This window comes from Dendrobates tinctorius, unplaced genomic scaffold (assembly GCF_039654945.1).
Source record: "Dendrobates tinctorius isolate UK_male_01 unplaced genomic scaffold, ASM3965494v1 ptg000168l, whole genome shotgun sequence".
Lineage (NCBI taxonomy): Eukaryota > Metazoa > Chordata > Amphibia > Anura > Dendrobatidae > Dendrobates > Dendrobates tinctorius.
This window is the reverse complement of record NW_027361835.1, coordinates 219,528-245,267: the sequence shown is the minus strand read 5'-3', so window position 1 is coordinate 245,267 and position 25,740 is coordinate 219,528. Positions and strand designations below refer to the sequence as shown.

The window sequence follows — 25,740 nt, the reverse complement described above, 5'->3', positions numbered from 1 at the left end:
CGTGAATGACAGTATATTTCTACTGATGTACTGTCCCCCCATATATAACATTCTTCACCAGGGTGTTCTGCGCTGCCAGAAGCCACTAATAAGAAAACTAAACACTCCCCAGTCCTGGAGTTCCCAAGAGGGGTGAGCGCTTTATAAATGTGGGGTTCAGTCTGTACTCCATACTCTACTGGTGATGTGTGACCAATGTGATCTGTGCTCCAAGTGTGGCCCCTGTGGGTTATCACTGGCCACCATTATTTACCTGTAGTGGATAAAGCCGCCATAAAGAAAGGAGCAGGAACGGCGCTGTATCTAAAATACTTTTTTAATCTTGCTGAAATACACAATTGATACAATGTTTATTCTTTTTGTAACATACTGTACAATCATGTCAGTCCAAGGCACGGCGCATTTCACTCATCCGGCCCGACAGAGACCTGTACAGTGTGTCCCCGAGGGCAGTGCAGTCCGCCAGGACGCCGCAATGTAAAGAATCAATGGATGCCGTCAGATTTTATTTTTTGAAATATAAGATATAAAAAGAATAGACTCATTTGGTTGTAATAAATACTTTTCTCTCTGTCTCTATACAATAAATAACAGAAGGGCGCTAGCAATGGAAAAAAAAACGCGAAACAAAAAAAATGGGTCTTGGTTCAGATGCAGAACGGTTTTGTTTGATCTTCGAGATGTGGTGTTTTTGGAAGAAAATTGAATTTTCATTTTCATGGCAATCTACAAGAAAGAAAAGAAAATGATATTTAAAAAAATGTAATAAAAAAATAAATGTCTATGGTGACTTAAATCCTGGAGAGCACGAAGTGCTGATAGAGTGACTGCAGTGTCTCGCTGCTGCTAATCATGTCTCCTCCTCATACAATTCTCCTCTGATCCGCCGGTGACATTGTGGATTAGAGTTACAGTACAGCGGACGAGAGGCGCCATATTCTCTTCAGAGATTAGATCCAGTACAATGTGATTGGCCAAGAGCGTTCACTGAGGGTGACGCCCAGGAGGACTCTAATCTGGAGCTCCGCCCCTGCAGAAGCCTCCAAGACTCCAGGATCTAAAAGGATGACTAATTTCCATCCTTGATACGTTTGTGACTATTATACTATCGAAAGCTACACCTCATATGTGCGTGATCCCCAATCTGATGAGGACGAGCAAATTATTGCTGGCTTTGTCATAGTCAAATTGTATAATTCTTCTTCTAGGTGTAATTTGTATTAATATTATCAACTATTAATATTGCCGGTATAAGGAAACGTTACTGATGGTAGTTGTATTATTAAGGTAGCTCAGTGTTGGTTACTATTCGCATACATTACTAATATAATAGGAGCCGTTGTGTTAGATGAGTTCGAGGTTGGATTAGTAATAGTCATTGGGTTAGTTTAGTAACCATTGCTAATGAGATAATTAGTAACCGGGTTACGAATAGGGTAGATTAGTATTAGCTGCATTATTTGGATGGATTAGTAGATATTAATATACAGTGGGAGCCGCTGTGTTAGATTAGTCATTATTGTTATTAGCGCAGATTGATATGAATAGTCCTTTGTTAGGACCGTTCGTTAGTAGTTATTAGTTTAGTGGAGTGTTAGTGACTATGGCGTCAGTTTGGTAAGTTACTATTAGGATAAAGGGAGTCTGTCACCCACAAAGTGACATTTCTATTGCTGACTTCTTTATATGGTGGGCACGGACCCTAGAAATATCACACCAGACATAGACATTTAATGGTATATTTGCAGAAGAATCTATGTAATATACAAATGATGAGTTTCAGTGGTGCCCTCCAATTTGCATATTAAGCCCAGTCCCTTGTCTCGATTGACAGCACTCGCTGGGTAAGTGTCCGCTGTCTATAATCAGTCACCATTTGTGTGCTGACACACTGATACTGGGGGGCCCCACCGGCACACTCACATCGTGGCTCTCCGACACCTGGCTCCTGCCTGTCTGCGGCTGCCTCGCTATACACCCAGAAGTGAAGTGAGAGAGCGGCTTCGCAGAGGCGGAGAGGACATTGAAGACTTGTGAGCTACAGCTGCTAACAGACTGTGGCCAGAGCCACATTGCCTGAACTGGCACTGAGTGCACCGCTGGGCTCCTCCTGTGCCAGTGCGCCAGCGCATAAACAGGGATTGCTTCTAGTCAGCATTCATCATTACTAAGTGAGGAAATCAAGATAATGGACTGGGCTTAATACCCAAATGGAAAAGCATAAGAGTGCACCACACCATAGGCCAGGCCAAGGGTGCACCACACCATAGGCCACATTATAGGGCACTCCAGTAGTTCACTACGCCATAGTCCACATTCAGGGTTCACCATGCAATAGGCCACACCATAGGGCACTCCAATGGTGCACCAGACCAAGGGTTCACCATGCCATAGGCCACGCCAAGGGTTCACCATACCATAGCCCATGCCAAGGGTGCTCCATGCCAAAGGCCATGCTAAGGATACACCATGCCATAGGCCACGCCAAGGGTTCACCACACCATAGGCCATGCCAAGGGTGCACCACGCCATAGGCCACATTATAGGGCACTCCAGTAGTTCACCACGCCATAGTCCACATTCAGGGTTCACCATGCAATAGGCCACACCATAGGGCACTTCAATGGCGCACCAGACCAAGGGTTCACCACGCCATAGGCCACGCCAAGGGTGCACTACGCCATAGGCCACGCCAATGGTGCACCACGTCATAGGCCACGCCAATGGTGCACCACGCCATAGGCCACGCCAAGAGTGCACCACGCCATAGGCCATGCCAATGGTGCATTGAAGCCCCCTTATTTGCATGTTAAATAAAAATTTGTTTTTGCAAGTCGAACATTAAAATCTAGATGCCTGGTATAATTTGTAGAGGTGAGAAGTCGCCTACATAAATAGTTGTATCTATAAGAGGGTGTCAGACTTGGATTAATGCTAGCCGCTGTTCGGTCAGTAACTGTTACTATTGGGGTAGATCCGTAGCAATTGTTGCTAAAGCAGATTACGGTAATATCAGTAGAACTAGTTTCTATTAGTGCAGATTAACTTCAGTAGTTACTATTGGGATAACGCAGTTCTGGCAGTCGGGGTGGATTAATATTAGGAGTTGTCTGACTATTAGGACTGATTGCTGGAGTGTTATTATAAGGGCGGCCGTTCTTGGGGTTGGGGTAGTTTGCAGACGTATTTCTTCCAGGTCCGATGAGTATTAGATGAGTGTTGTTACTAGTTGGTTCTAGCACAGACTAATAGTAGTTAGGTGGTTATTGGGTGACATTAGAATTGCGAGTTGTAGTATCGGTGAGTCTTTGTTATTACTACGCTCCGGGTTGGTTACACTTGGGCTTCGATGTGAGCTTGGACTGGTATGATTATTAGGAGAGACTTGTATTATTAGTATCTGGCTCAGGAATATGTTAGTGTTTACTAGTCAATGCGCGCTGATCCAGGTATCCGGCACCGGCTGTACGACCTGAGCCCAGTGTGTGTGACGGTAAAACAGTGCGGCGTTTCAGAGAAGAACATACTATACAATCCGCCGTGGACCGAGCCGTGCTGGAGACGAGCCGGATCGGCAGGACCCCCGCAGTTTCTCCCCGCCCACTGCCCTGGATTGACAGGTCTCTGCCTATACACGCGAGGAGAGCTGTTGGAGACCTGCCAGCCCGGATAGTTTCATGTGGAGCTCGGTCCCATGCGACTTTTAGAGTGTTTTTGTCTGAAATGCTGCAGAGTTTCATAGTCAGACATAGTGGGCTGAGATCAGACAGCCGGGGATCGGCACCATGTTCCTGATGTCGGGGTCACTGTGTTGGGGTAGTAATTAGATTAGTAGTATCAGTTCTTGAGGTGAGTGGGTCGCCTCGTGCCACCCCAGTCCATGTCCAGGTCAGTGCGCTCTGGCTGTGGACACGAGCCATGCCGCTTTCCCAGGCTCAACTTGTGATTAACCAGGCAGGCAAGACATCATCTGTGCGCCCCAACTGCACATCATGCCAGGCCGGCAAAACAAATGCCATATGGGGGACCCAGACGCTCAGGAAATTCACACAGCTCCTGTCCACGGCCAGAGGACCCCTACTGCAGACCAGGGAGGCGTGAATCGATCCGCTCACCTCTAACCAGTGCTGCTTAGTAGGCTACATCAGTGGTGGTGCTCATGGTTGGGCCCGTATAGTGTTACTAGTGGGATACTTGTGTTACTGTTTGATGATAAGGTCAGCTTTGGGTTGGGGAATCGCTGAGCTCAGCCCAAGAGCCGATCAGATCCTAATTGTACATTTATCTGTATATCATAGGGATCTACTGCTATATTCCATCCACGCTGAGGACTGAAGCTCGCTAGATACAGCGCCGGGGCCAGGCGTGCAGACGTAGCCGGCAGCGTTGTGCGCTGGGTTAGTTTTTCTTTGTGATGGGTATTTGTGTATGTGGTGTCATTATCGTTATTCTTTCCGTGTGCTCGGTATCACTGCGTTATTTCTCTTTCCGCTTCCCTTTCCGTGTCTGAGTCTCTGCTCTGCTGCTCTGTCGCCGATCATTTACAGCAGCTCAGAAATGTAATAAAATCAGGATTTGGATACAGGGAAGATGTATATCTCTGCACCGTGTTAGCCAGTAGATGGAATAATATTCAGGATTGAGAGTCCTCAGTGGTTGATGCCTTTTAATGGTGAACTGAAGAGATGGTGACACATTGCAAGTTTCCGAGAAGAGACCTGAGGAGTCTGGAAAGCTGCAATGTGTCACCATCTCTTCAGTTCGCCATTAAAAGATTTGGATAAAATAAGTGTAACATCCGACGTAAAAAAAAGTTCTGGGGTTCTGGTCAGGAGAGAATCTTGCAGCTGGCGCTGACATCTGCTGTAATCTGGCATCTAATCTGATCTTCCTGCATATTACGGTCTCGGGTTTGATATTAGTGGCTGATACATTTCATACTGAATCGCATTAGATTAGGGAATCTTATTATACAATCCTAGTATTGCGTGTGACATATTAGGGGGTATTAGATCCTAGTTTATTCTATTAGCTAGTATTCCGTATGATCTATTACGTGCCGTAGCCTTTCCTATGATCACGTCTTCCAGCCATATTACACTGTCCATCAGTCCACAATGAGGGCCCATGACGGACCGTGCCAGGACGCAGCCCCTCAGACCATTACCATATTCCTGTTGTCATGGCTGTCTTTAGACGTGGAGGCTTCGTCTTCTCCTGCCAAATGCTTTGGAGCCGACATTTGTGGGCACAAAATTGCTCTTCACCATTCCCCCTGACCGGCTGAGGAAGTCCGCCAGGCGGTGGGTGACGCAGGTCGCCGTGTTGCACGCTCTCTTCTGAGCTGTCACATTGCTTCTGGGGTCAAGTAAGAAAAACACAATTATCATTTGTGATATCAGGAAACATGCTGAGACTTGTAGTCCCTCAGCGACTGGCATGGCACCAGCTCCCTACTAAAGCTAGAAATGATCTGTAATCCATCAGGTCTAATCTTGGTACATAGAGATCTGATGATCATCATAACATTTGTGAAGTTGACATAAGTCATAAGAAAATGTAGAAGATGTCACATCAGCGTCCAAATCCTAAGACACCGCAGACGTGTCATCTGCTGAGCACAAGAGGGAGACGGCTAGTGAAGGCCTGATATTGGCCACTAAACAGGATCGTGGAAGCCGGCACAGATCTGCAGAATGATCTACTCAGTGCAGAAAGTGGATCACCACGGCTGTTACATTGTATCACTACAAGAATTCCAATCACAGGCTACAATGTATCAAGGATGAAATAGTCTCTTACCTTCACAGCTCAGTGTTTTACCTGCGCTCTTCTCCCCGCAGGCCGGTGTTAACCCCTCACCCGCCCTGTCACTGATCTCCCTCACTACAGAGCTGACCGTCTATTCTACAGAACACTATTAAACCACAAAACTTCTCCTTGTAGAAAAATAGGTTTATTAATTGAGTGCGGAGCAGGCGGATGAGAGGATTTTATTTGTACATAAGCAGCAATGAAAAGGGACAAAGCGCTGTGAGCTCGAATCTGAAGTAATGATGGGGGGTCCAGCGCTCGTGTTCTGGGGGGGGGCTCCTGCACCTAGCTAACTGGCTCTAGTAATATATGAGGTTGGTTGTGCGCTCTGCGCTCCGGCTGAGGGGCCCTGGCCACGATTTCTCCACATGCATCAGCCTTGCGTTAGTTATTAATATCAAACTGCTCGCCATAGTTTGCGTAATGTTCATTGTCCATGGCGGCCAGGGCGCTTCTCTTCTTGCCAGGCGTGCCAGCACCGACATCAGTGCGAGGATAAGAGTTTAATTTGTGCAAATCCTGCGAGAGTTTCCACAGCGTGCAAGTACTCAGACCTGAGCAACGTTTAGACATGGGTCTATCCAAGCTGCAGGGGGGAAAACAGAAAAAAAGAGACATGCCAAAAAAACAGCCAAACTAAAGTGGTCAGAAGACACATGCACCCTCATGCACCTCTGCACGTTCACATGTCATGCGGTTAACCAGACAGTGAGAAGTGAGAGCTGCCTGCTGTACCATGGTGAGAGTGAGCGGCAGACGGGGTGCAGGCATGCGGAGTGTGAGCAGTAGACTTGGGGTACAGTCCCGCTGCGGTACGGGGTGCAGGCTTGCAGAGTGTGAGCAGCAGACTTGGGGTACAGTCCCGCTGCAGAGCGAGGTGCAGGCTTGCGGAGTGTGAGCTGTAGACTTGGGGTACAATCCCGCTGCAGAGTGTGAACAGTAGACTTGGGGTACAGTCCCTGCTGCCGTGCGGGGTACAGACATGTGGAGTGTGAGCAGTAGACTTAGGGTACAGTCCCGCTGCAGTACGAGGTGCAGGCATGCGGAGTGTGAGCAGTAGACTTGGGGTACAGTCCCCACTGCAGAGCGAGGTGCAGGCATGTGGAGTGTGAGCAGTAGACTTGGGGTACAGTCCCGCTGCAATACGGGTAGCAGACTTGCGGAGTGTGAGCAGTAGACTTGGGGTACAGTCCCGCTGCAGAGCGAGGTGCAGGCATGCGGAGTGTGAGCAGTAGACTTGGGGTACAGTCTCGCTGCAGTACAGGGTGCAGGTATGTGGAGTGTGAGCAGTAGACTTGGGGTACAGTCCCGCTGCAGAGCGAGGTGCAGGCATGCAGAGTGTGAGCAGTAGACTTGGGGTACAGTCTCGCTGCAGTACAGGGTGCAGGTATGTGGAGTGTGAGCAGTAGACTTGGGGTACAGTCCCGCTGCAGAGCGGGGTGCAGGCATGCGGAGTGTGAGCAGTAGACTTGGGGTGCAGGCATGCGGAGTGTGAGCAGTACACTTTGGGGTACAGTTCCGTTGCAGAGCAGGGTGCAGGCATGCGGAGTGTGAGCAGTAGACTTGGGGTACAGTCCCGCTGCAGAGCAGGGTGCAGGCATGCGGAGTGTGAGCAGTAGAATTGGGGTACAGTCCCGCTGCAGAGCGGGGTGCAGGCATGTGGAGTGTGAGCAGTAGACTTGGGGTACAGTCCCCGCTGCAGAGCAGGGTGCAGGCATGTGGAGTGTGAGCAGTAGACTTGGGGTACAGTCCCCGCTGCAGAGCAGGGTGCAGGCATGCGGAGTGTGAGCAGTAGACTTGGGGTACAGTCCCGCTGCAGAGCAGGGTGCAGGCATGTGGAGTGTGAGCAGTAGACTTGGGGTACAGTCCCCGCTGCAGAGCAGGGTGCAGGCATGCGGAGTGTGAGCAGTAGACTTGGGGTACAGTCCCGCTGCAGAGCAGGGTGCAGGCATGCGGAGTGTGAGCAGTAGACTTGGGGAACAGTCCCGCTGCAGAGCGAGGTGCAGGCATGCGGAGTGTGAGCAGTAGACTTGGGGAACAGTCCCGCTGCAGAGCAGGGTGCAGGCATGTGGAGTGTGAGCAGTAGACTTGGGGTACAGTCCCCGCTGCAGAGCAGGGTGCAGGCATGCGGAGTGTGAGCAGTAGACTTGGGGTACAGTCCCGCTGCAGAGCAGGGTGCAGGCATGCGGAGTGTGAGCAGTAGACTTGGGGAACAGTCCCGCTGCAGAGCAGGGTGCAGGCATGCGGAGTGTGAGCAGTAGACTTGGGGTACAGTCCCGCTGCAGAGCAGGGTGCAGGCATGCGGAGTGTGAGCAGTAGACTTGGGGTACAGTCCCGCTGCAGAGCGAGGTGCAGGCATGCGGAGTGTGAGCAGTAGACTTGGGGTACAGTCCCGCTGCAGAGCGAGGTGCAGGCATGCGGAGTGTGAGCAGTAGACTTGGGGTACAGTCCCGCTGCAGAGCAGGGTGCAGGCATGCGGAGTGTGAGCAGTAGACTTGGGGTACAGTCCCGCTGCAGAGCACGGTGCAGGCATGCGGAGTGTGAGCAGTAGACTTGGGGTACAGTCCCGCTGCAGAGCACGGTGCAGGCATGCTTACATCATGCTATAGTTGCGGTTATTACAATGCAGTCCATGCGCTGCTATTGATCTCTCGGCTCGGAGGATGATGTCATCGCTCAGTGCATTATGTGAACGCCCAGTTATATTATTAATCCTCTCACTGCAGACAAAGTCGCCGTCATTACACTACATGCCTGAATATGGGGGAGCATGCAACACTGTGAGCGAGGGCACCCCCAGACCCGGGACCTCTCTTCTCCATGATACCGTACCTCACGCTCACACCCCATGGTCTCTCCAAGGGGAACATTCCTTCTCTTTATGGCTAATGGAAACAGACATGGGGCAGACACTAAGGCTCTGCGGACACCTGCTGCATGGAAAGAGTTAAGGTCTCTGAGGATGATGAGGGTGATAAATAATAGTTGTCAGGACACATATGAGAGGAGATCAACAGGTCAGTTCTATCCCAATACCCAGACATCACTGTGGATTTGTGCTGCCCCCTATGTGTGGGGTCAGACATGACATGAAGATGTGCTCTGTTTTATGGCTCCTGAAAATAGGTATCAGGTACACACCCCACACATAGAAGTTGCAGTCTACTCTGTGCTGTGCAGTGATCCCTACATGTAGAGGCTGCAGTCTACTCTGTGCAGTGGTCCTTACTTGTACAGGCTGCAGTCTACTCTGCTGTGCAGTGGTCCCTACATGTACAGGCTGCAGTCTACTCTGCTGTGCAGTGGTCCCTACATGTACAGGCTGCAGTCTACTCTGCTGTGCATTGGTCCCTACACATAGAGGCTGAAGACTGCTCTGTGCTGTGCAGTGGTCCCTGCATGTACAGGCTGCAGTCTACTCTGTGCTGTGTAGTGGTCCCTACTTGTAGAGGCTGTAGTCTACTCTGTGCTGTGCATCGGTCCCTACACATAGAGGCTGCAGTCTACTCTGTGCTGCGCAGTGATCCCTACATGTAGAGGCTGCAGTCTACTCTGTGCTGTGCATTGGTCCCTACACATAGAGGCTGCAGTCTACTCTGTGCTGTGCAGTGGTCCTTACATGTGCAGGCTGCAGTCTACTCTGTGCTGTGCAGTGGTCCCTACACATAGAGGCTGCAGTCTACTCTGTGCTGTGCAGTGGTCCCTAGACATAGAGGCTGCAGTCTACTCTGTGCTGTGCAGTGGTCCCTACATGTAGAGGCTGCAGTCTACTCTGTGCTGAGCAGTGGTCCCTACACATAGAGGCTGCAGTCTGCTCTGCTGTGCAGTGGTCCCTACTTGTACAGGCTGCAGTCTACTCTGTGCTGTGCAGTGGTCCTTACATGTAGAGGCTGCAGTCTACTCTGTGCTGTGCAGTGGTCCTTACTTGTACAGGCTGCAGTCTACTCTGTGCTGTGCAGTGGTCCTTGTACAGGCTGCAGTCTACTCTGTGCTGTGCAGTGGTCCTTGTACAGGCTGCAGTCTACTCTGCTGTGCAGTGGTCCTTACATGTACAGGCTGCAGTCTACTCTGTGCTGTGCAGTGGTCCTTACTTGTACAGGCTGCAGTCTACTCTGTGCTGTGCAGTGGTCCTTACTTGTACAGGCTGCAGTCTACTCTGCTGTGTAGTGGTCCTTACATGTACAGGCTGCAGTCTACTCTGTGCTGTGCAGTGGTCCTTACATGTACAGTCTACTCTGTGCTGTGCAGTGGTCCTTACATGTACAGGCTGCAGTCTACTCTGTGCTGTGTAGTGGTCCTTACACATGTACAGGCTGCAGTCTACTCTGTGCTGTGCAGTGGTCCTTAAATATACAGGCCGCAGTGTACTATGTGCTGTGCAGTGGTCCTTGTCCAGGCTGCAGTCTACTCTGTGCTGTGCAGTGGTCCTTGTATGTACAGGCTGCAGTTTACTCTGTGCTGTGGTCCTTACATATACAGGCTGAAGTCTACTCTGTTCTGTGCAGTGGTCCTTACATGTACAGTCTACTCTGTGCTGTGCAGTGGTCCTTACATGTACAGGCTGCAGTCTACTCTGTGCTGTGTAGTGGTCCTTACACATGTACAGGCTGCAGTCTACTCTGTGCTGTGCAGTGGTCCTTAAATATACAGGCCGCAGTGTACGATGTGCTGTGCAGTGGTCCTTGTCCAGGCTGCAGTCTACTCTGCTGTGCAGTGGTCCTTGTATGTACAGGCTGCAGTTTACTCTGTGCAGTGGTCCTTACATGTACAGGCTGCAGTCTACTCTGCTGTGCAGTGGTCCTTACATGTACAGTCTACTCTGTGCTGTGCAGTGGTCCTTACATGTACAGGCTGCAGTCTACTCTGTGCTGTGTAGTGATCCTTACATGTACAGGCTGCAGTCTACTCTGTGCTGTGCAGTGGTCCTTAAATATACAGGCCGCAGTGTACTGTGTGCTGTGCAGTGGTCCTTGTCCAGGCTGCAGTCTACTCTGTGCTGTGCAGTGGTCCTTTGTATGTACAGGCTGCAGTCTACTCTGTGCTGTGCAGTGGTCCTTACTTGTACAGGCTGCAGTTTACTCTGTACTGTGCAGTGTTCCTTACATGTACAGGCTGCAGTCTACTCTGTGCTGTGCAGTGGTCCTTACTTGTACAGGCTTCAATCTACTCTGTGCTGTGCAGTGGTAGTTAGATGTACAGGCTGCAGTCTACTCTGTGCTGTGCAGTGGTCTTTACTTGTACAGGCTGCAGTCTACTCTGTGCTGTGCATTGGTCCTTACTTGTACAGGCTGCAGTCTACTCTGTGCTGTGCAATGGTCCTTACATATACAGTCTGCAGTCTGCTCTGTGCTGTGCAGTGGTCCTTACATATACAGGCTGCAGTCTACTCTGTGCTGTGCAGTGGTCCTTGTATAGGCTGCAGTCTACTCTGTGCTGTGCATTGGTCCTTTCTTGTACAGGCTGCAGTCATCTCTGTGCTGTGCAGTGGCCCTTACATGTACAAGCTGCAGTCTACTCTTTTCTGTGCAGTGGTCCTTGTACAGGCTGCAGTCTACTCTGTGCTGTGTAGTGGTCCTTACATGTACAGGCTGCAGTCTATTCTGTGCTGTGCAGTGGTCTTGTACAGGCTGCAGTCTACTCTGTGCTGTGCATTGGTCCTTACTTGTACAGGCTGCAGTCTACTCTGTGCTGTGCAATGGTCCTTACATATACAGTCTGCAGTCTGCTCTGTGCTGTGTAGTGGTCCTTACATATACAGGCTGCAGTCTACTCTGTGCTGTGCAGTGGTCCTTGTATAGGCTGCAGTCTACTCTGTGCTGTGCATTGGTCCTTACTTGTATAGGCTGCAGTCATCTCTGTGCTGTGCAGTGGACCTTGCATGTACATGCTGCAGTCTACTCTGTGCTGTGCAGTGGTCCTTACTTGTACAGGCTGCACTCTACTCTGTGCTGTGCAGTTGTCCTTACTTGTACAGGCTGCAGTCTACTCTGTGCTGTGCAGTGGTCCTTACATATACAGGCTGCAGTTTACTCTGTTCTGCAGCGGTCCTTACTTGTAAAGGCTGAAGTCTACTCTGTGCTGTGCAGTGGTCCTTGCATGTACAGTCTGCAGTCTACTCTGTGCTGTGCAGTGGTCTTTACTTGTTCAGGCTGCAGTCTACTCTGTGCTGTGCAGTGGCCCTTCCATGTACAGCCTGCAGTCTACTCTGTTCTCCTTACTTGTACAGGCTGCAGTCTTCTCTGCTGTGCAGTGCTCCTTACATGTACAGGCTGCAGTCTGCTCTGTGCTGTGCAGTGATCCTTACATGTACAGGCTGCAGTCTACTCTGTGCTGTGTAGTGGTCCTTACATGTACAGGCTGTAGTCTACTCTGTGCTGTGTAGTGGTCCTTACATGTACAGGCTGCACTCTACTCTGTGCTGTGCAGTGGTCCTTACATGTACAGGCTGCACTCTGTTCTGTGCAGTGGTCCTTGCATGTACAGGCTGCAGTCTACTCTGTGCTGTGCAGTGGGCCTTACATGTACCGGCTGCAGTTTACTCTGTACTGTGCAGTGGTCCTTACCTTTACAGGCTGCAGTCTACTCTCTGCTGTGCAGTGGTTCTTGTACAGGCTGCAGTCTACTCTGTGCTGTGCAGTGGTCCTTACATATACAGGCTGCAGTCTACTCTGTTCTGTGCAGTGGTCCCTACATGTAGAGGCTGCAGTCTACTCTGTGCTGAGCAGTGGTCCCTACACATAGAGGCTGCAGTCTGCTCTGTGCTGTGCAGTGGTCCCTACTTGTACAGGCTGCAGTCTACTCTGTGCTGTGCAGTGGTCCTTACATGTAGAGGCTGCAGTCTACTCTGTGCTGTGCAGTGGTCCTTACTTGTACAGGTTGCAGTCTACTCTGTGCTGTGCAGTGGTCCTTACTTGTACAGGCTGCAGTCTACTCTGTGCTGTGCAGTGGTCCTTACTTGTACAGGCTGCAGTCTACTCTGCTGTGCAGTGGTCCTTACATGTACAGGCTGCAGTCTACTCTGTGCTGTGCAGTGGTCCTTACTTGTACAGGCTGCAGTCTACTCTGTGCTGTGCAGTGGTCCTTACTTGTACAGGCTGCAGTCTACTCTGCTGTGTAGTGGTCCTTACATGTACAGGCTGCAGTCTACTCTGTGCTGTGCAGTGGTCCTTACATGTACAGTCTACTCTGTGCTGTGCAGTGGTCCTTACATGTACAGGCTGCAGTCTACTCTGTGCTGTGTAGTGGTCCTTACACATGTACAGGCTGCAGTCTACTCTGTGCTGTGCAGTGGTCCTTAAATATACAGGCCGCAGTGTACTATGTGCTGTGCAGTGGTCCTTGTCCAGGCTGCAGTCTACTCTGTACTGTGCAGTGGTCCTTGTATGTACAGGCTGCAGTTTACTCTGTGCTGTGGTCCTTACATATACAGGCTGAAGTCTACTCTGTGCTGTGCAGTGGTCCTTACATGTACAGTCTACTCTGTGCTGTGCAGTGGTCCTTACATGTACAGGCTGCAGTCTACTCTGTGCTGTGTAGTGGTCCTTACACATGTACAGGCTGCAGTCTACTCTGTGCTGTGCAGTGGTCCTTAAATATACAGGCCGCAGTGTACGATGTGCTGTGCAGTGGTCCTTGTCCAGGCTGCAGTCTACTCTGTGCTGTGCAGTGGTCCTTGTATGTACAGGCTGCAGTTTACTCTGTGCAGTGGTCCTTACATGTACAGGCTGCAGTCTACTCTGCTGTGCAGTGGTCCTTACATGTACAGTCTACTCTGTGCTGTGCAGTGGTCCTTACATGTACAGGCTGCAGTCTACTCTGTGCTGTGTAGTGGTCCTTACATGTACAGGCTGCAGTCTACTCTGTGCTGTGCAGTGGTCCTTAAATATACAGGCCGCAGTGTACTGTGTGCTGTGCAGTGGTCCTTGTCCAGGCTGCAGTCTACTCTGTGCTGTGCAGTGGTCCTTTGTATGTACAGGCTGCAGTCTACTCTGTGCTGTGCAGTGGTCCTTACTTGTACAGGCTGCAGTTTACTCTGTACTGTGCAGTGTTCCTTACATGTACAGGCTGCAGTCTACTCTGTGCTGTGCAGTGGTCCTTACTTGTACAGGCTTCAATCTACTCTGTGCTGTGCAGTGGTAGTTAGATGTACAGGCTGCAGTCTACTCTGTGCTGTGCAGTGGTCTTTACTTGTACAGGCTGCAGTCTACTCTGTGCTGTGCATTGGTCCTTACTTGTACAGGCTGCAGTCTACTCTGTGCTGTGCAATGGTCCTTACATATACAGTCTGCAGTCTGCTCTGTGCTGTGCAGTGGTCCTTACATATACAGGCTGCAGTCTACTCTGTGCTGTGCAGTGGTCCTTGTATAGGCTGCAGTCTACTCTGCTGTGCATTGGTCCTTTCTTGTACAGGCTGCAGTCATCTCTGTGCTGTGCAGTGGTCCTTACATGTACAAGCTGCAGTCTACTCTTTTCTGTGCAGTGGTCCTTGTACAGGCTGCAGTCTACTCTGTGCTGTGTAGTGGTCCTTACATGTACAGGCTGCAGTCTATTCTGTGCTGTGCAGTGGTCTTGTACAGGCTGCAGTCTACTCTGTGCTGTGCATTGGTCCTTACTTGTACAGGCTGCAGTCTACTCTGTGCTGTGCAATGGTCCTTACATATACAGTCTGCAGTCTGCTCTGTGCTGTGCAGTGGTCCTTACATATACAGGCTGCAGTCTACTCTGTGCTGTGCAGTGGTCCTTGTATAGGCTGCAGTCTACTCTGTGCTGTGCATTGGTCCTTACTTGTATAGGCTGCAGTCATCTCTGTGCTGTGCAGTGGACCTTGCATGTACATGCTGCAGTCTACTCTGCTGTGCAGTGGTCCTTACTTGTACAGGCTGCACTCTACTCTGTGCTGTGCAGTTGTCCTTACTTGTACAGGCTGCAGTCTACTCTGTGCTGTGCAGTGGTCCTTACATATACAGGCTGCAGTTTACTCTGTTCTGCAGCGGTCCTTACTTGTAAAGGCTGAAGTCTACTCTGTGCTGTGCAGTGGTCCTTGCATGTACAGTCTGCAGTCTACTCTGTGCTGTGCAGTGGTCTTTACTTGTACAGGCTGCAGTCTTCTCTGTGCTGTGCAGTGGCCCTTCCATGTACAGCCTGCAGTCTACTCTGTTCTCCTTACTTGTACAGGCTGCAGTCTTCTCTGCTGTGCAGTGCTCCTTACATGTACAGGCTGCACTCTGTTCTGTGCAGTGGTCCTTGCATGTACAGGCTGCAGTCTGCTCTGTGCTGTGCAGTGATCCTTACATGTACAGGCTGCAGTCTACTCTGTGCTGTGCAGTGGTCCTTACATGTACAGGCTGCACTCTGTTCTGTGTAGTGGTCCTTACATGTACAGGCTGTAGTCTACTCTGTGCTGTGTAGTGGTCCTTACATGTACAGGCTGCACTCTACTCTGTGCTGTGCAGTGGTCCTTACATGTACAGGCTGCACTCTGTTCTGTGCAGTGGTCCTTGCATGTACAGGCTGCAGTCTACTCTGTGCTGTGCAGTGGGCCTTACATGTACCGGCTGCAGTTTACTCTGTACTGTGCAGTGGTCCTTACCTTTACAGGCTGCAGTCTACTCTCTGCTGTGCAGTGGTTCTTGTACAGGCTGCAGTCTACTCTGTGCTGTGCAGTGGTCCTTACATATACAGGCTGCAGTCTACTCTGTTCTGTGCAGTGGTCCTTGCATGTACAGGCTGCAGTCTACTCTGTGCTGTGCAGTGGTCCTTACATGCACAGGCTGCAATCTACTCTGTGCTGTGCAGTGGTCTTTGCATGTACAGGCTGCAGTCTACTCTGTGCTGTGTAGTTGTCCTTACATGTCCAGGCTGCCGTTTACTCTGTGCTGTGTAGTGGTGGTTACATGTACAGGCTGCAGTCTACTCTGTGCTGTGTAGTGGTCCTTACATGTACAGTCTGCAGTCTACTCTGCTGTGTAGTGGTCCTTACATGTACAGGCTGCAGTCTACTCTGTGCTGTGTAGTGGTCCTTACATGTACAGGCTGCACTCTACTCTGTGCTGTGCAGTGGTCCTTACATGTACAGGCTGCACTCTGTACTGTGCAGTGGTCCTTGCACGTACTGGCTGCCGTTTACTCTGTGCTGTGTAGTGGTGGTTACATGTACAGGCTGCAGTCTACTCTGTGCTGTGTAGTGGTCCTTACATGTACAGGCTGCAGTCTACTCTGTGCTGTGTAGTGGTCCTTACATGTACAGGCTGCAGTCTACTCTGTGCTGTGTAGTGGTCCTTACATGTACAGTCTGCAATCTACTCTGTGCTGTGTAGTGGTCCTTACATTTACAGGCTGCAGTCTACTCTGTGCTGTGTAGTGGTCCTTACATGTACAGGCTGCAATCTACTCTGTGCTGTGTAGTGGTCCTTACATGTACAGGCTGCAGTCTACTCTGTGCTGTGTAGTGGTCCTTACATGCACAGGCTGCAGTCTACTCTGTGCTGTGTAGTGGTCCTTACATGTACAGGCTGCAGTCTACTCTGTGCTGTGTAGTGGTCCTTACATGTACAGGCTGCAGTCTACTCTGTGCTGGGTAGTGGCCCTTCCATGTACAGTCTGCAGTCTACTCTGTGCTGTGTAGTGGTCCTTACATGTACAGTCTGCAATCTACTCTGTGCTGGGTAGTGGTCCTTACATGTACAGGCTGCAGTCTACTCTGTGCTGTGTAGTGGTCCTTACATGTACAGGCTGCAATCTACTTTGTGCTGTGTAGTGGTCCTTACATGTACAGGCTGCAGTCTACTCTGTGCTGTGTTGTGGTCCTTACATGTACAGGCTGCAGTCTACTCTGTGCTGTGCAGTGGTCCTTACATGTACAGGCTGCACTCTGTACTGTGCAGTGGTCCTTGCACGTACTGGCTGCCATTTACTCTGTGCTGTGTAGTGGTGGTTACATGTACAGGCTGCAGTCTACTGTGTGCTGTGTAGTGGTCCTTACATGTACAGGCTGCAGTCTACTCTGTGCTGTGTAGTGGTCCTTACATGTACAGGCTGCAGTCTACTCTGTGCTGTGTTGTGGTCCTTACATGTACAGGCTGCAGTCTACTCTGTGCTGTCTAGTGGTCCTTACACATACAGGCTGCAGTCTACTGTGTGCTGTGTAGTGGTCCTTACATGTACAGGCTACAGTCTATTCTGTGCTGTGTAGTGGTCCTTACATGTACAGGCTGCAGTCTACTCTGCTGTGTAGTGGTCCTTACATGCACAGGCTGCAGTCTACTCTGTGCTGTGTAGTGGTCCTTACACATACAGGCTGCAGTCTACTCTGTGCTGTGTTGTGGTCCTTACATGTACAGGCTGCAGTCTACTCTGTGCTGTGTAGTGGTCCTTACATGTACAGGCTGCAGTCTACTCTGTGCTGTGTTGTGGTCCTTACATGTACAGGCTGCAGTCTACTCTGTGCTGTCTAGTGGTCCTTGCACATACAGGCTGCAGTCTTCTCTGTGCTGTGTAGTGGTCCTTACATGTACAGGCTGCAGTCTACTCTGTGCTGTGTAGTGGTCCTTACATGTACAGGCTGCAGTCTACTCTGTGCTGTGTTATGGTCCTTACATGTACAGGCTGCAGTCTACTCTGTGCTGTCTAGTGGTCCTTACACATACAGGCTGCAGTCTACTCTGTGCTGTGTAGTGGTCCTTACATGTACAGGCTACAGTCTATTCTGTGCTGTGTAGTGGTCCTTACATGTACAGGCTGCAGTCTACTCTGCTGTGTAGTGGTCCTTACATGTACAGGCTGCAGTCTACTCTGTGCTGTGTAGTGGTCCTTACACATACAGGCTGCAGTCTACTCTGTGCTGTGTTGTGGTCCTTACATGTACAGGCTGCAGTCTACTCTGTGCTGTGTAGTGGTCCTTACATGTACAGGCTGCAGTCTACTCTGTGCTGTGTTGTGGTCCTTACATGTACAGGCTGCAGTCTACTCTGTGCTGTCTAGTGGTCCTTGCACATACAGGCTGCAGTCTACTCTGTGCTGTGTAGTGGTCCTTACATGTACAGGCTGCAGTCTATTCTGTGCTGTGTAGTGGTCCTTACATGTACAGGCTGCAGTCTACTCTGTGCTGTGTAGTGGTCCTTACATGTACAGGCTGCAGTCTACTCTGTGCTGTGTAGTGCTCCTTACATGTACAGGCTGCAGTCTGCTCTGTGCTGTGCAGTGATCCTTACATGTACAGGCTGCAGTCTACTCTGTGCTGTGTAGTGGTCCTTACATGTACAGGCTGTAGTCTACTCTGTGCTGTGTAGTGGTCCTTACATGTACAGGCTGCACTCTACTCTGTGCTGTGCAGTGGTCCTTACATGTACAGGCTGCACTCTGTTCTGTGCAGTGGTCCTTGCATGTACAGGCTGCAGTCTACTCTGTGCTGTGCAGTGGGCCTTACATGTACCGGCTGCAGTTTACTCTGTACTGTGCAGTGGTCCTTACCTTTACAGGCTGCAGTCTACTCTCTGCTGTGCAGTGGTTCTTGTACAGGCTGCAGTCTACTCTGTGCTGTGCAGTGGTCCTTACATATACAGGCTGCAGTCTACTCTGTTCTGTGCAGTGGTCCCTACATGTAGAGGCTGCAGTCTACTCTGTGCTGAGCAGTGGTCCCTACACATAGAGGCTGCAGTCTGCTCTGTGCTGTGCAGTGGTCCCTACTTGTACAGGCTGCAGTCTACTCTGTGCTGTGCAGTGGTCCTTACATGTAGAGGCTGCAGTCTACTCTGTGCTGTGCAGTGGTCCTTACTTGTACAGGTTGCAGTCTACTCTGTGCTGTGCAGTGGTCCTTACTTGTACAGGCTGCAGTCTACTCTGTGCTGTGCAGTGGTCCTTACTTGTACAGGCTGCAGTCTACTCTGCTGTGCAGTGGTCCTTACATGTACAGGCTGCAGTCTACTCTGTGCTGTGCAGTGGTCCTTACTTGTACAGGCTGCAGTCTACTCTGTGCTGTGCAGTGGTCCTTACTTGTACAGGCTGCAGTCTACTCTGCTGTGTAGTGGTCCTTACATGTACAGGCTGCAGTCTACTCTGTGCTGTGCAGTGGTCCTTACATGTACAGTCTACTCTGTGCTGTGCAGTGGTCCTTACATGTACAGGCTGCAGTCTACTCTGTGCTGTGTAGTGGTCCTTACACATGTACAGGCTGCAGTCTACTCTGTGCTGTGCAGTGGTCCTTAAATATACAGGCCGCAGTGTACTATGTGCTGTGCAGTGGTCCTTGTCCAGGCTGCAGTCTACTCTGTACTGTGCAGTGGTCCTTGTATGTACAGGCTGCAGTTTACTCTGTGCTGTGGTCCTTACATATACAGGCTGAAGTCTACTCTGTGCTGTGCAGTGGTCCTTACATGTACAGTCTACTCTGTGCTGTGCAGTGGTCCTTACATGTACAGGCTGCAGTCTACTCTGTGCTGTGTAGTGGTCCTTACACATGTACAGGCTGCAGTCTACTCTGTGCTGTGCAGTGGTCCTTAAATATACAGGCCGCAGTGTACGATGTGCTGTGCAGTGGTCCTTGTCCAGGCTGCAGTCTACTCTGTGCTGTGCAGTGGTCCTTGTATGTACAGGCTGCAGTTTACTCTGTGCAGTGGTCCTTACATGTACAGGCTGCAGTCTACTCTGCTGTGCAGTGGTCCTTACATGTACAGTCTACTCTGTGCTGTGCAGTGGTCCTTACATGTACAGGCTGCAGTCTACTCTGTGCTGTGTAGTGGTCCTTACATGTACAGGCTGCAGTCTACTCTGTGCTGTGCAGTGGTCCTTAAATATACAGGCCGCAGTGTACTGTGTGCTGTGCAGTGGTCCTTGTCCAGGCTGCAGTCTACTCTGTGCTGTGCAGTGGTCCTTTGTATGTACAGGCTGCAGTCTACTCTGTGCTGTGCAGTGGTCCTTACTTGTACAGGCTGCAGTTTACTCTGTACTGTGCAGTGTTCCTTACATGTACAGGCTGCAGTCTACTCTGTGCTGTGCAGTGGTCCTTACTTGTACAGGCTTCAATCTACTCTGTGCTGTGCAGTGGTAGTTAGATGTACAGGCTGCAGTCTACTCTGTGCTGTGCAGTGGTCTTTACTTGTACAGGCTGCAGTCTACTCTGTGCTGTGCATTGGTCCTTACTTGTACAGGCTGCAGTCTACTCTGTGCTGTGCAATGGTCCTTACATATACAGTCTGCAGTCTGCTCTGTGCTGTGCAGTGGTCCTTACATATACAGGCTGCAGTCTACTCTGTGCTGTGCAGTGGTCCTTGTATAGGCTGCAGTCTACTCTGCTGTGCATTGGTCCTTTCTTGTACAGGCTGCAGTCATCTCTGTGCTGTGCAGTGGTCCTTACATGTACAAGCTGCAGTCTACTCTTTTCTGTGCAGTGGTCCTTGTACAGGCTGCAGTCTACTCTGTGCTGTGTAGTGGTCCTTACATGTACAGGCTGCAGTCTATTCTGTGCTGTGCAGTGGTCTTGTACAGGCTGCAGTCTACTCTGTGCTGTGCATTGGTCCTTACTTGTACAGGCTGCAGTCTACTCTGTGCTGTGCAATGGTCCTTACATATACAGTCTGCAGTCTGCTCTGTGCTGTGCAGTGGTCCTTACATATACAGGCTGCAGTCTACTCTGTGCTGTGCAGTGGTCCTTGTATAGGCTGCAGTCTACTCTGTGCTGTGCATTGGTCCTTACTTGTATAGGCTGCAGTCATCTCTGTGCTGTGCAGTGGACCTTGCATGTACATGCTGCAGTCTACTCTGCTGTGCAGTGGTCCTTACTTGTACAGGCTGCACTCTACTCTGTGCTGTGCAGTTGTCCTTACTTGTACAGGCTGCAGTCTACTCTGTGCTGTGCAGTGGTCCTTACATATACAGGCTGCAGTTTACTCTGTTCTGCAGCGGTCCTTACTTGTAAAGGCTGAAGTCTACTCTGTGCTGTGCAGTGGTCCTTGCATGTACAGTCTGCAGTCTACTCTGTGCTGTGCAGTGGTCTTTACTTGTACAGGCTGCAGTCTTCTCTGTGCTGTGCAGTGGCCCTTCCATGTACAGCCTGCAGTCTACTCTGTTCTCCTTACTTGTACAGGCTGCAGTCTTCTCTGCTGTGCAGTGCTCCTTACATGTACAGGCTGCACTCTGTTCTGTGCAGTGGTCCTTGCATGTACAGGCTGCAGTCTGCTCTGTGCTGTGCAGTGATCCTTACATGTACAGGCTGCAGTCTACTCTGTGCTGTGCAGTGGTCCTTACATGTACAGGCTGCACTCTGTTCTGTGTAGTGGTCCTTACATGTACAGGCTGTAGTCTACTCTGTGCTGTGTAGTGGTCCTTACATGTACAGGCTGCACTCTACTCTGTGCTGTGCAGTGGTCCTTACATGTACAGGCTGCACTCTGTTCTGTGCAGTGGTCCTTGCATGTACAGGCTGCAGTCTACTCTGTGCTGTGCAGTGGGCCTTACATGTACCGGCTGCAGTTTACTCTGTACTGTGCAGTGGTCCTTACCTTTACAGGCTGCAGTCTACTCTCTGCTGTGCAGTGGTTCTTGTACAGGCTGCAGTCTACTCTGTGCTGTGCAGTGGTCCTTACATATACAGGCTGCAGTCTACTCTGTTCTGTGCAGTGGTCCTTGCATGTACAGGCTGCAGTCTACTCTGTGCTGTGCAGTGGTCCTTACATGCACAGGCTGCAATCTACTCTGTGCTGTGCAGTGGTCTTTGCATGTACAGGCTGCAGTCTACTCTGTGCTGTGTAGTTGTCCTTACATGTCCAGGCTGCCGTTTACTCTGTGCTGTGTAGTGGTGGTTACATGTACAGGCTGCAGTCTACTCTGTGCTGTGTAGTGGTCCTTACATGTACAGTCTGCAGTCTACTCTGCTGTGTAGTGGTCCTTACATGTACAGGCTGCAGTCTACTCTGTGCTGTGTAGTGGTCCTTACATGTACAGGCTGCACTCTACTCTGTGCTGTGCAGTGGTCCTTACATGTACAGGCTGCACTCTGTACTGTGCAGTGGTCCTTGCACGTACTGGCTGCCGTTTACTCTGTGCTGTGTAGTGGTGGTTACATGTACAGGCTGCAGTCTACTCTGTGCTGTGTAGTGGTCCTTACATGTACAGGCTGCAGTCTACTCTGTGCTGTGTAGTGGTCCTTACATGTACAGGCTGCAGTCTACTCTGTGCTGTGTAGTGGTCCTTACATGTACAGTCTGCAATCTACTCTGTGCTGTGTAGTGGTCCTTACATTTACAGGCTGCAGTCTACTCTGTGCTGTGTAGTGGTCCTTACATGTACAGGCTGCAATCTACTCTGTGCTGTGTAGTGGTCCTTACATGTACAGGCTGCAGTCTACTCTGTGCTGTGTAGTGGTCCTTACATGCACAGGCTGCAGTCTACTCTGTGCTGTGTAGTGGTCCTTACATGTACAGGCTGCAGTCTACTCTGTGCTGTGTAGTGGTCCTTACATGTACAGGCTGCAGTCTACTCTGTGCTGGGTAGTGGCCCTTCCATGTACAGTCTGCAGTCTACTCTGTGCTGTGTAGTGGTCCTTACATGTACAGTCTGCAATCTACTCTGTGCTGGGTAGTGGTCCTTACATGTACAGGCTGCAGTCTACTCTGTGCTGTGTAGTGGTCCTTACATGTACAGGCTGCAATCTACTTTGTGCTGTGTAGTGGTCCTTACATGTACAGGCTGCAGTCTACTCTGTGCTGTGTTGTGGTCCTTACATGTACAGGCTGCAGTCTACTCTGTGCTGTGCAGTGGTCCTTACATGTACAGGCTGCACTCTGTACTGTGCAGTGGTCCTTGCACGTACTGGCTGCCATTTACTCTGTGCTGTGTAGTGGTGGTTACATGTACAGGCTGCAGTCTACTGTGTGCTGTGTAGTGGTCCTTACATGTACAGGCTGCAGTCTACTCTGTGCTGTGTAGTGGTCCTTACATGTACAGGCTGCAGTCTACTCTGTGCTGTGTTGTGGTCCTTACATGTACAGGCTGCAGTCTACTCTGTGCTGTCTAGTGGTCCTTACACATACAGGCTGCAGTCTACTGTGTGCTGTGTAGTGGTCCTTACATGTACAGGCTACAGTCTATTCTGTGCTGTGTAGTGGTCCTTACATGTACAGGCTGCAGTCTACTCTGCTGTGTAGTGGTCCTTACATGCACAGGCTGCAGTCTACTCTGTGCTGTGTAGTGGTCCTTACACATACAGGCTGCAGTCTACTCTGTGCTGTGTTGTGGTCCTTACATGTACAGGCTGCAGTCTACTCTGTGCTGTGTAGTGGTCCTTACATGTACAGGCTGCAGTCTACTCTGTGCTGTGTTGTGGTCCTTACATGTACAGGCTGCAGTCTACTCTGTGCTGTCTAGTGGTCCTTGCACATACAGGCTGCAGTCTTCTCTGTGCTGTGTAGTGGTCCTTACATGTACAGGCTGCAGTCTACTCTGTGCTGTGTAGTGGTCCTTACATGTACAGGCTGCAGTCTACTCTGTGCTGTGTTATGGTCCTTACATGTACAGGCTGCAGTCTACTCTGTGCTGTCTAGTGGTCCTTACACATACAGGCTGCAGTCTACTCTGTGCTGTGTAGTGGTCCTTACATGTACAGGCTACAGTCTATTCTGTGCTGTGTAGTGGTCCTTACATGTACAGGCTGCAGTCTACTCTGCTGTGTAGTGGTCCTTACATGTACAGGCTGCAGTCTACTCTGTGCTGTGTAGTGGTCCTTACACATACAGGCTGCAGTCTACTCTGTGCTGTGTTGTGGTCCTTACATGTACAGGCTGCAGTCTACTCTGTGCTGTGTAGTGGTCCTTACATGTACAGGCTGCAGTCTACTCTGTGCTGTGTTGTGGTCCTTACATGTACAGGCTGCAGTCTACTCTGTGCTGTCTAGTGGTCCTTGCACATACAGGCTGCAGTCTACTCTGTGCTGTGTAGTGGTCCTTACATGTACAGGCTGCAGTCTATTCTGTGCTGTGTAGTGGTCCTTACATGTACAGGCTGCAGTCTACTCTGTGCTGTGTAGTGGTCCTTACATGTACAGGCTGCAGTCTACTCTGTGCTGTGTAGTGGTCCTTACACATACAGGCTGCAGTCTACTCTGTGCTGTGTAGTGGTCCTTACATATACAGGCTGCAGTCTACTCTGTGCTGTGTAGTGGTCCTTACATTTACAGGCTGCAGTCTACTCTGTGCTGTGTAGTGGTCCTTACACATACAGGCTGCAGTCTACTCTGTGCTGTGTAGTGGTCCTTACATATACAGGCTGCAATCTATTCTGTGCTGTGTAGTGGTCCTTACTTGTACAGGCTGCAGTCTATTCTGTGCTGTGTAGTGGTCCTTACATGTACAGGCTGCAGTCTATTCTGTGCTGTGTAGTGGTCCTTACACATACAGGCTGCAGTCTACTCTGTGCTGTGTAGTGGTCCTTACATATACAGGCTGCAGTCTATTCTGTGCTGTGTAGTGGTCCTTACTTGTACAGGCTGCAGTCTACTCTGTGCTGTGTAGTGGTCCTTACATGTACAGGCTGCAGTCTATTCTGTGCTGTGTAGTGGTCCTTACACATACAGGCTGCAGTCTACTCTGTGCTGTGTAGTGGTCCTTACATGTACAGGCTGCAGTCTACTCTGTGCTGTGTAGTGGTCCTTACATGTACAGGCTGCAGTCTACTCTGTGCTGTGTAGTGGTCCTTACATGTACAGGCTGCAGTCTATTCTGTGCTGTGTAGTGGTCCTTACATATACAGGCTGCAGTCTATTCTGTGCTGTGCAGTGGGCCTTACATGTACAGGCTGCACTCTACTCTGTGCTGTGTAGTGGTCCTTGCATGTACAGGCTGCAGTCTACTCTGTGCTGTGCAGTGGTCCTTTCTTGTACAGGCTGCAGTCTACTCTGTGCTGTGTAGTGGTCCTTACACATACAGGCTGCAGTCTACTCTGTGCTGTGTTGTGGTCCTTACATGTACAGGCTGCAGTCTACTCTGTGCTGTGTAGTGGTCCTTACATGTACAGGCTGCAGTCTACTCTGTGCTGTGTTGTGGTCCTTACATGTACAGGCTGCAGTCTACTCTGTGCTGTCTAGTGGTCCTTGCACATACAGGCTGCAGTCTACTCTGTGCTGTGTAGTGGTCCTTACATGTACAGGCTGCAGTCTATTCTGTGCTGTGTAGTGGTCCTTACATGTACAGGCTGCAGTCTACTCTGTGCTGTGTAGTGGTCCTTACATGTACAGGCTGCAGTCTACTCTGTGCTGTGTAGTGGTCCTTACACATACAGGCTGCAGTCTACTCTGTGCTGTGTAGTGGTCCTTACATATACAGGCTGCAGTCTACTCTGTGCTGTGTAGTGGTCCTTACATTTACAGGCTGCAGTCTACTCTGTGCTGTGTAGTGGTCCTTACACATACAGGCTGCAGTCTACTCTGTGCTGTGTAGTGGTCCTTACATATACAGGCTGCAGTCTATTCTGTGCTGTGTAGTGGTCCTTACTTGTACAGGCTGCAGTCTATTCTGTGCTGTGTAGTGGTCCTTACATGTACAGGCTGCAGTCTATTCTGTGCTGTGTAGTGGTCCTTACACATACAGGCTGCAGTCTACTCTGTGCTGTGTAGTGGTCCTTACATATACAGGCTGCAGTCTATTCTGTGCTGTGTAGTGGTCCTTACTTGTACAGGCTGCAGTCTACTCTGTGCTGTGTAGTGGTCCTTACATGTACAGGCTGCAGTCTATTCTGTGCTGTGTAGTGGTCCTTACACATACAGGCTGCAGTCTACTCTGTGCTGTGTAGTGGTCCTTACATGTACAGGCTGCAGTCTACTCTGTGCTGTGTAGTGGTCCTTACATGTACAGGCTGCAGTCTACTCTGTGCTGTGTAGTGGTCCTTACATGTACAGGCTGCAGTCTATTCTGTGCTGTGTAGTGGTCCTTACATATACAG

The 25,740-nt window shown here is 50.3% G+C and overlaps 1 protein-coding gene across 2 annotated transcripts in view; it reads right to left on the bottom strand.

The window, feature by feature from the left end:
* Positions 1 to 298: 298 nt before the first annotated feature.
* The window catches only part of CALCB (calcitonin related polypeptide beta), a 32,519-nt gene continuing 7,077 nt past the window's right edge, over positions 299 to 25,740 (bottom strand). The window contains exons 4-5 of one of the 2 annotated variants that reach the window (XM_073550744.1): positions 5,168 to 5,358; positions 299 to 726 (exon numbers count right to left, since the gene is read on the bottom strand). In XM_073550744.1, the coding sequence (XP_073406845.1) occupies positions 5,193 to 5,358 (166 nt within the window). In that variant the 3' untranslated portion in view covers positions 299 to 726; positions 5,168 to 5,192. Of the gene's footprint in view, positions 727 to 5,167; positions 5,359 to 5,940; positions 6,401 to 25,740 lie in introns of those variants that run through there. The other variant, XM_073550743.1, reaches the window with a different exon arrangement.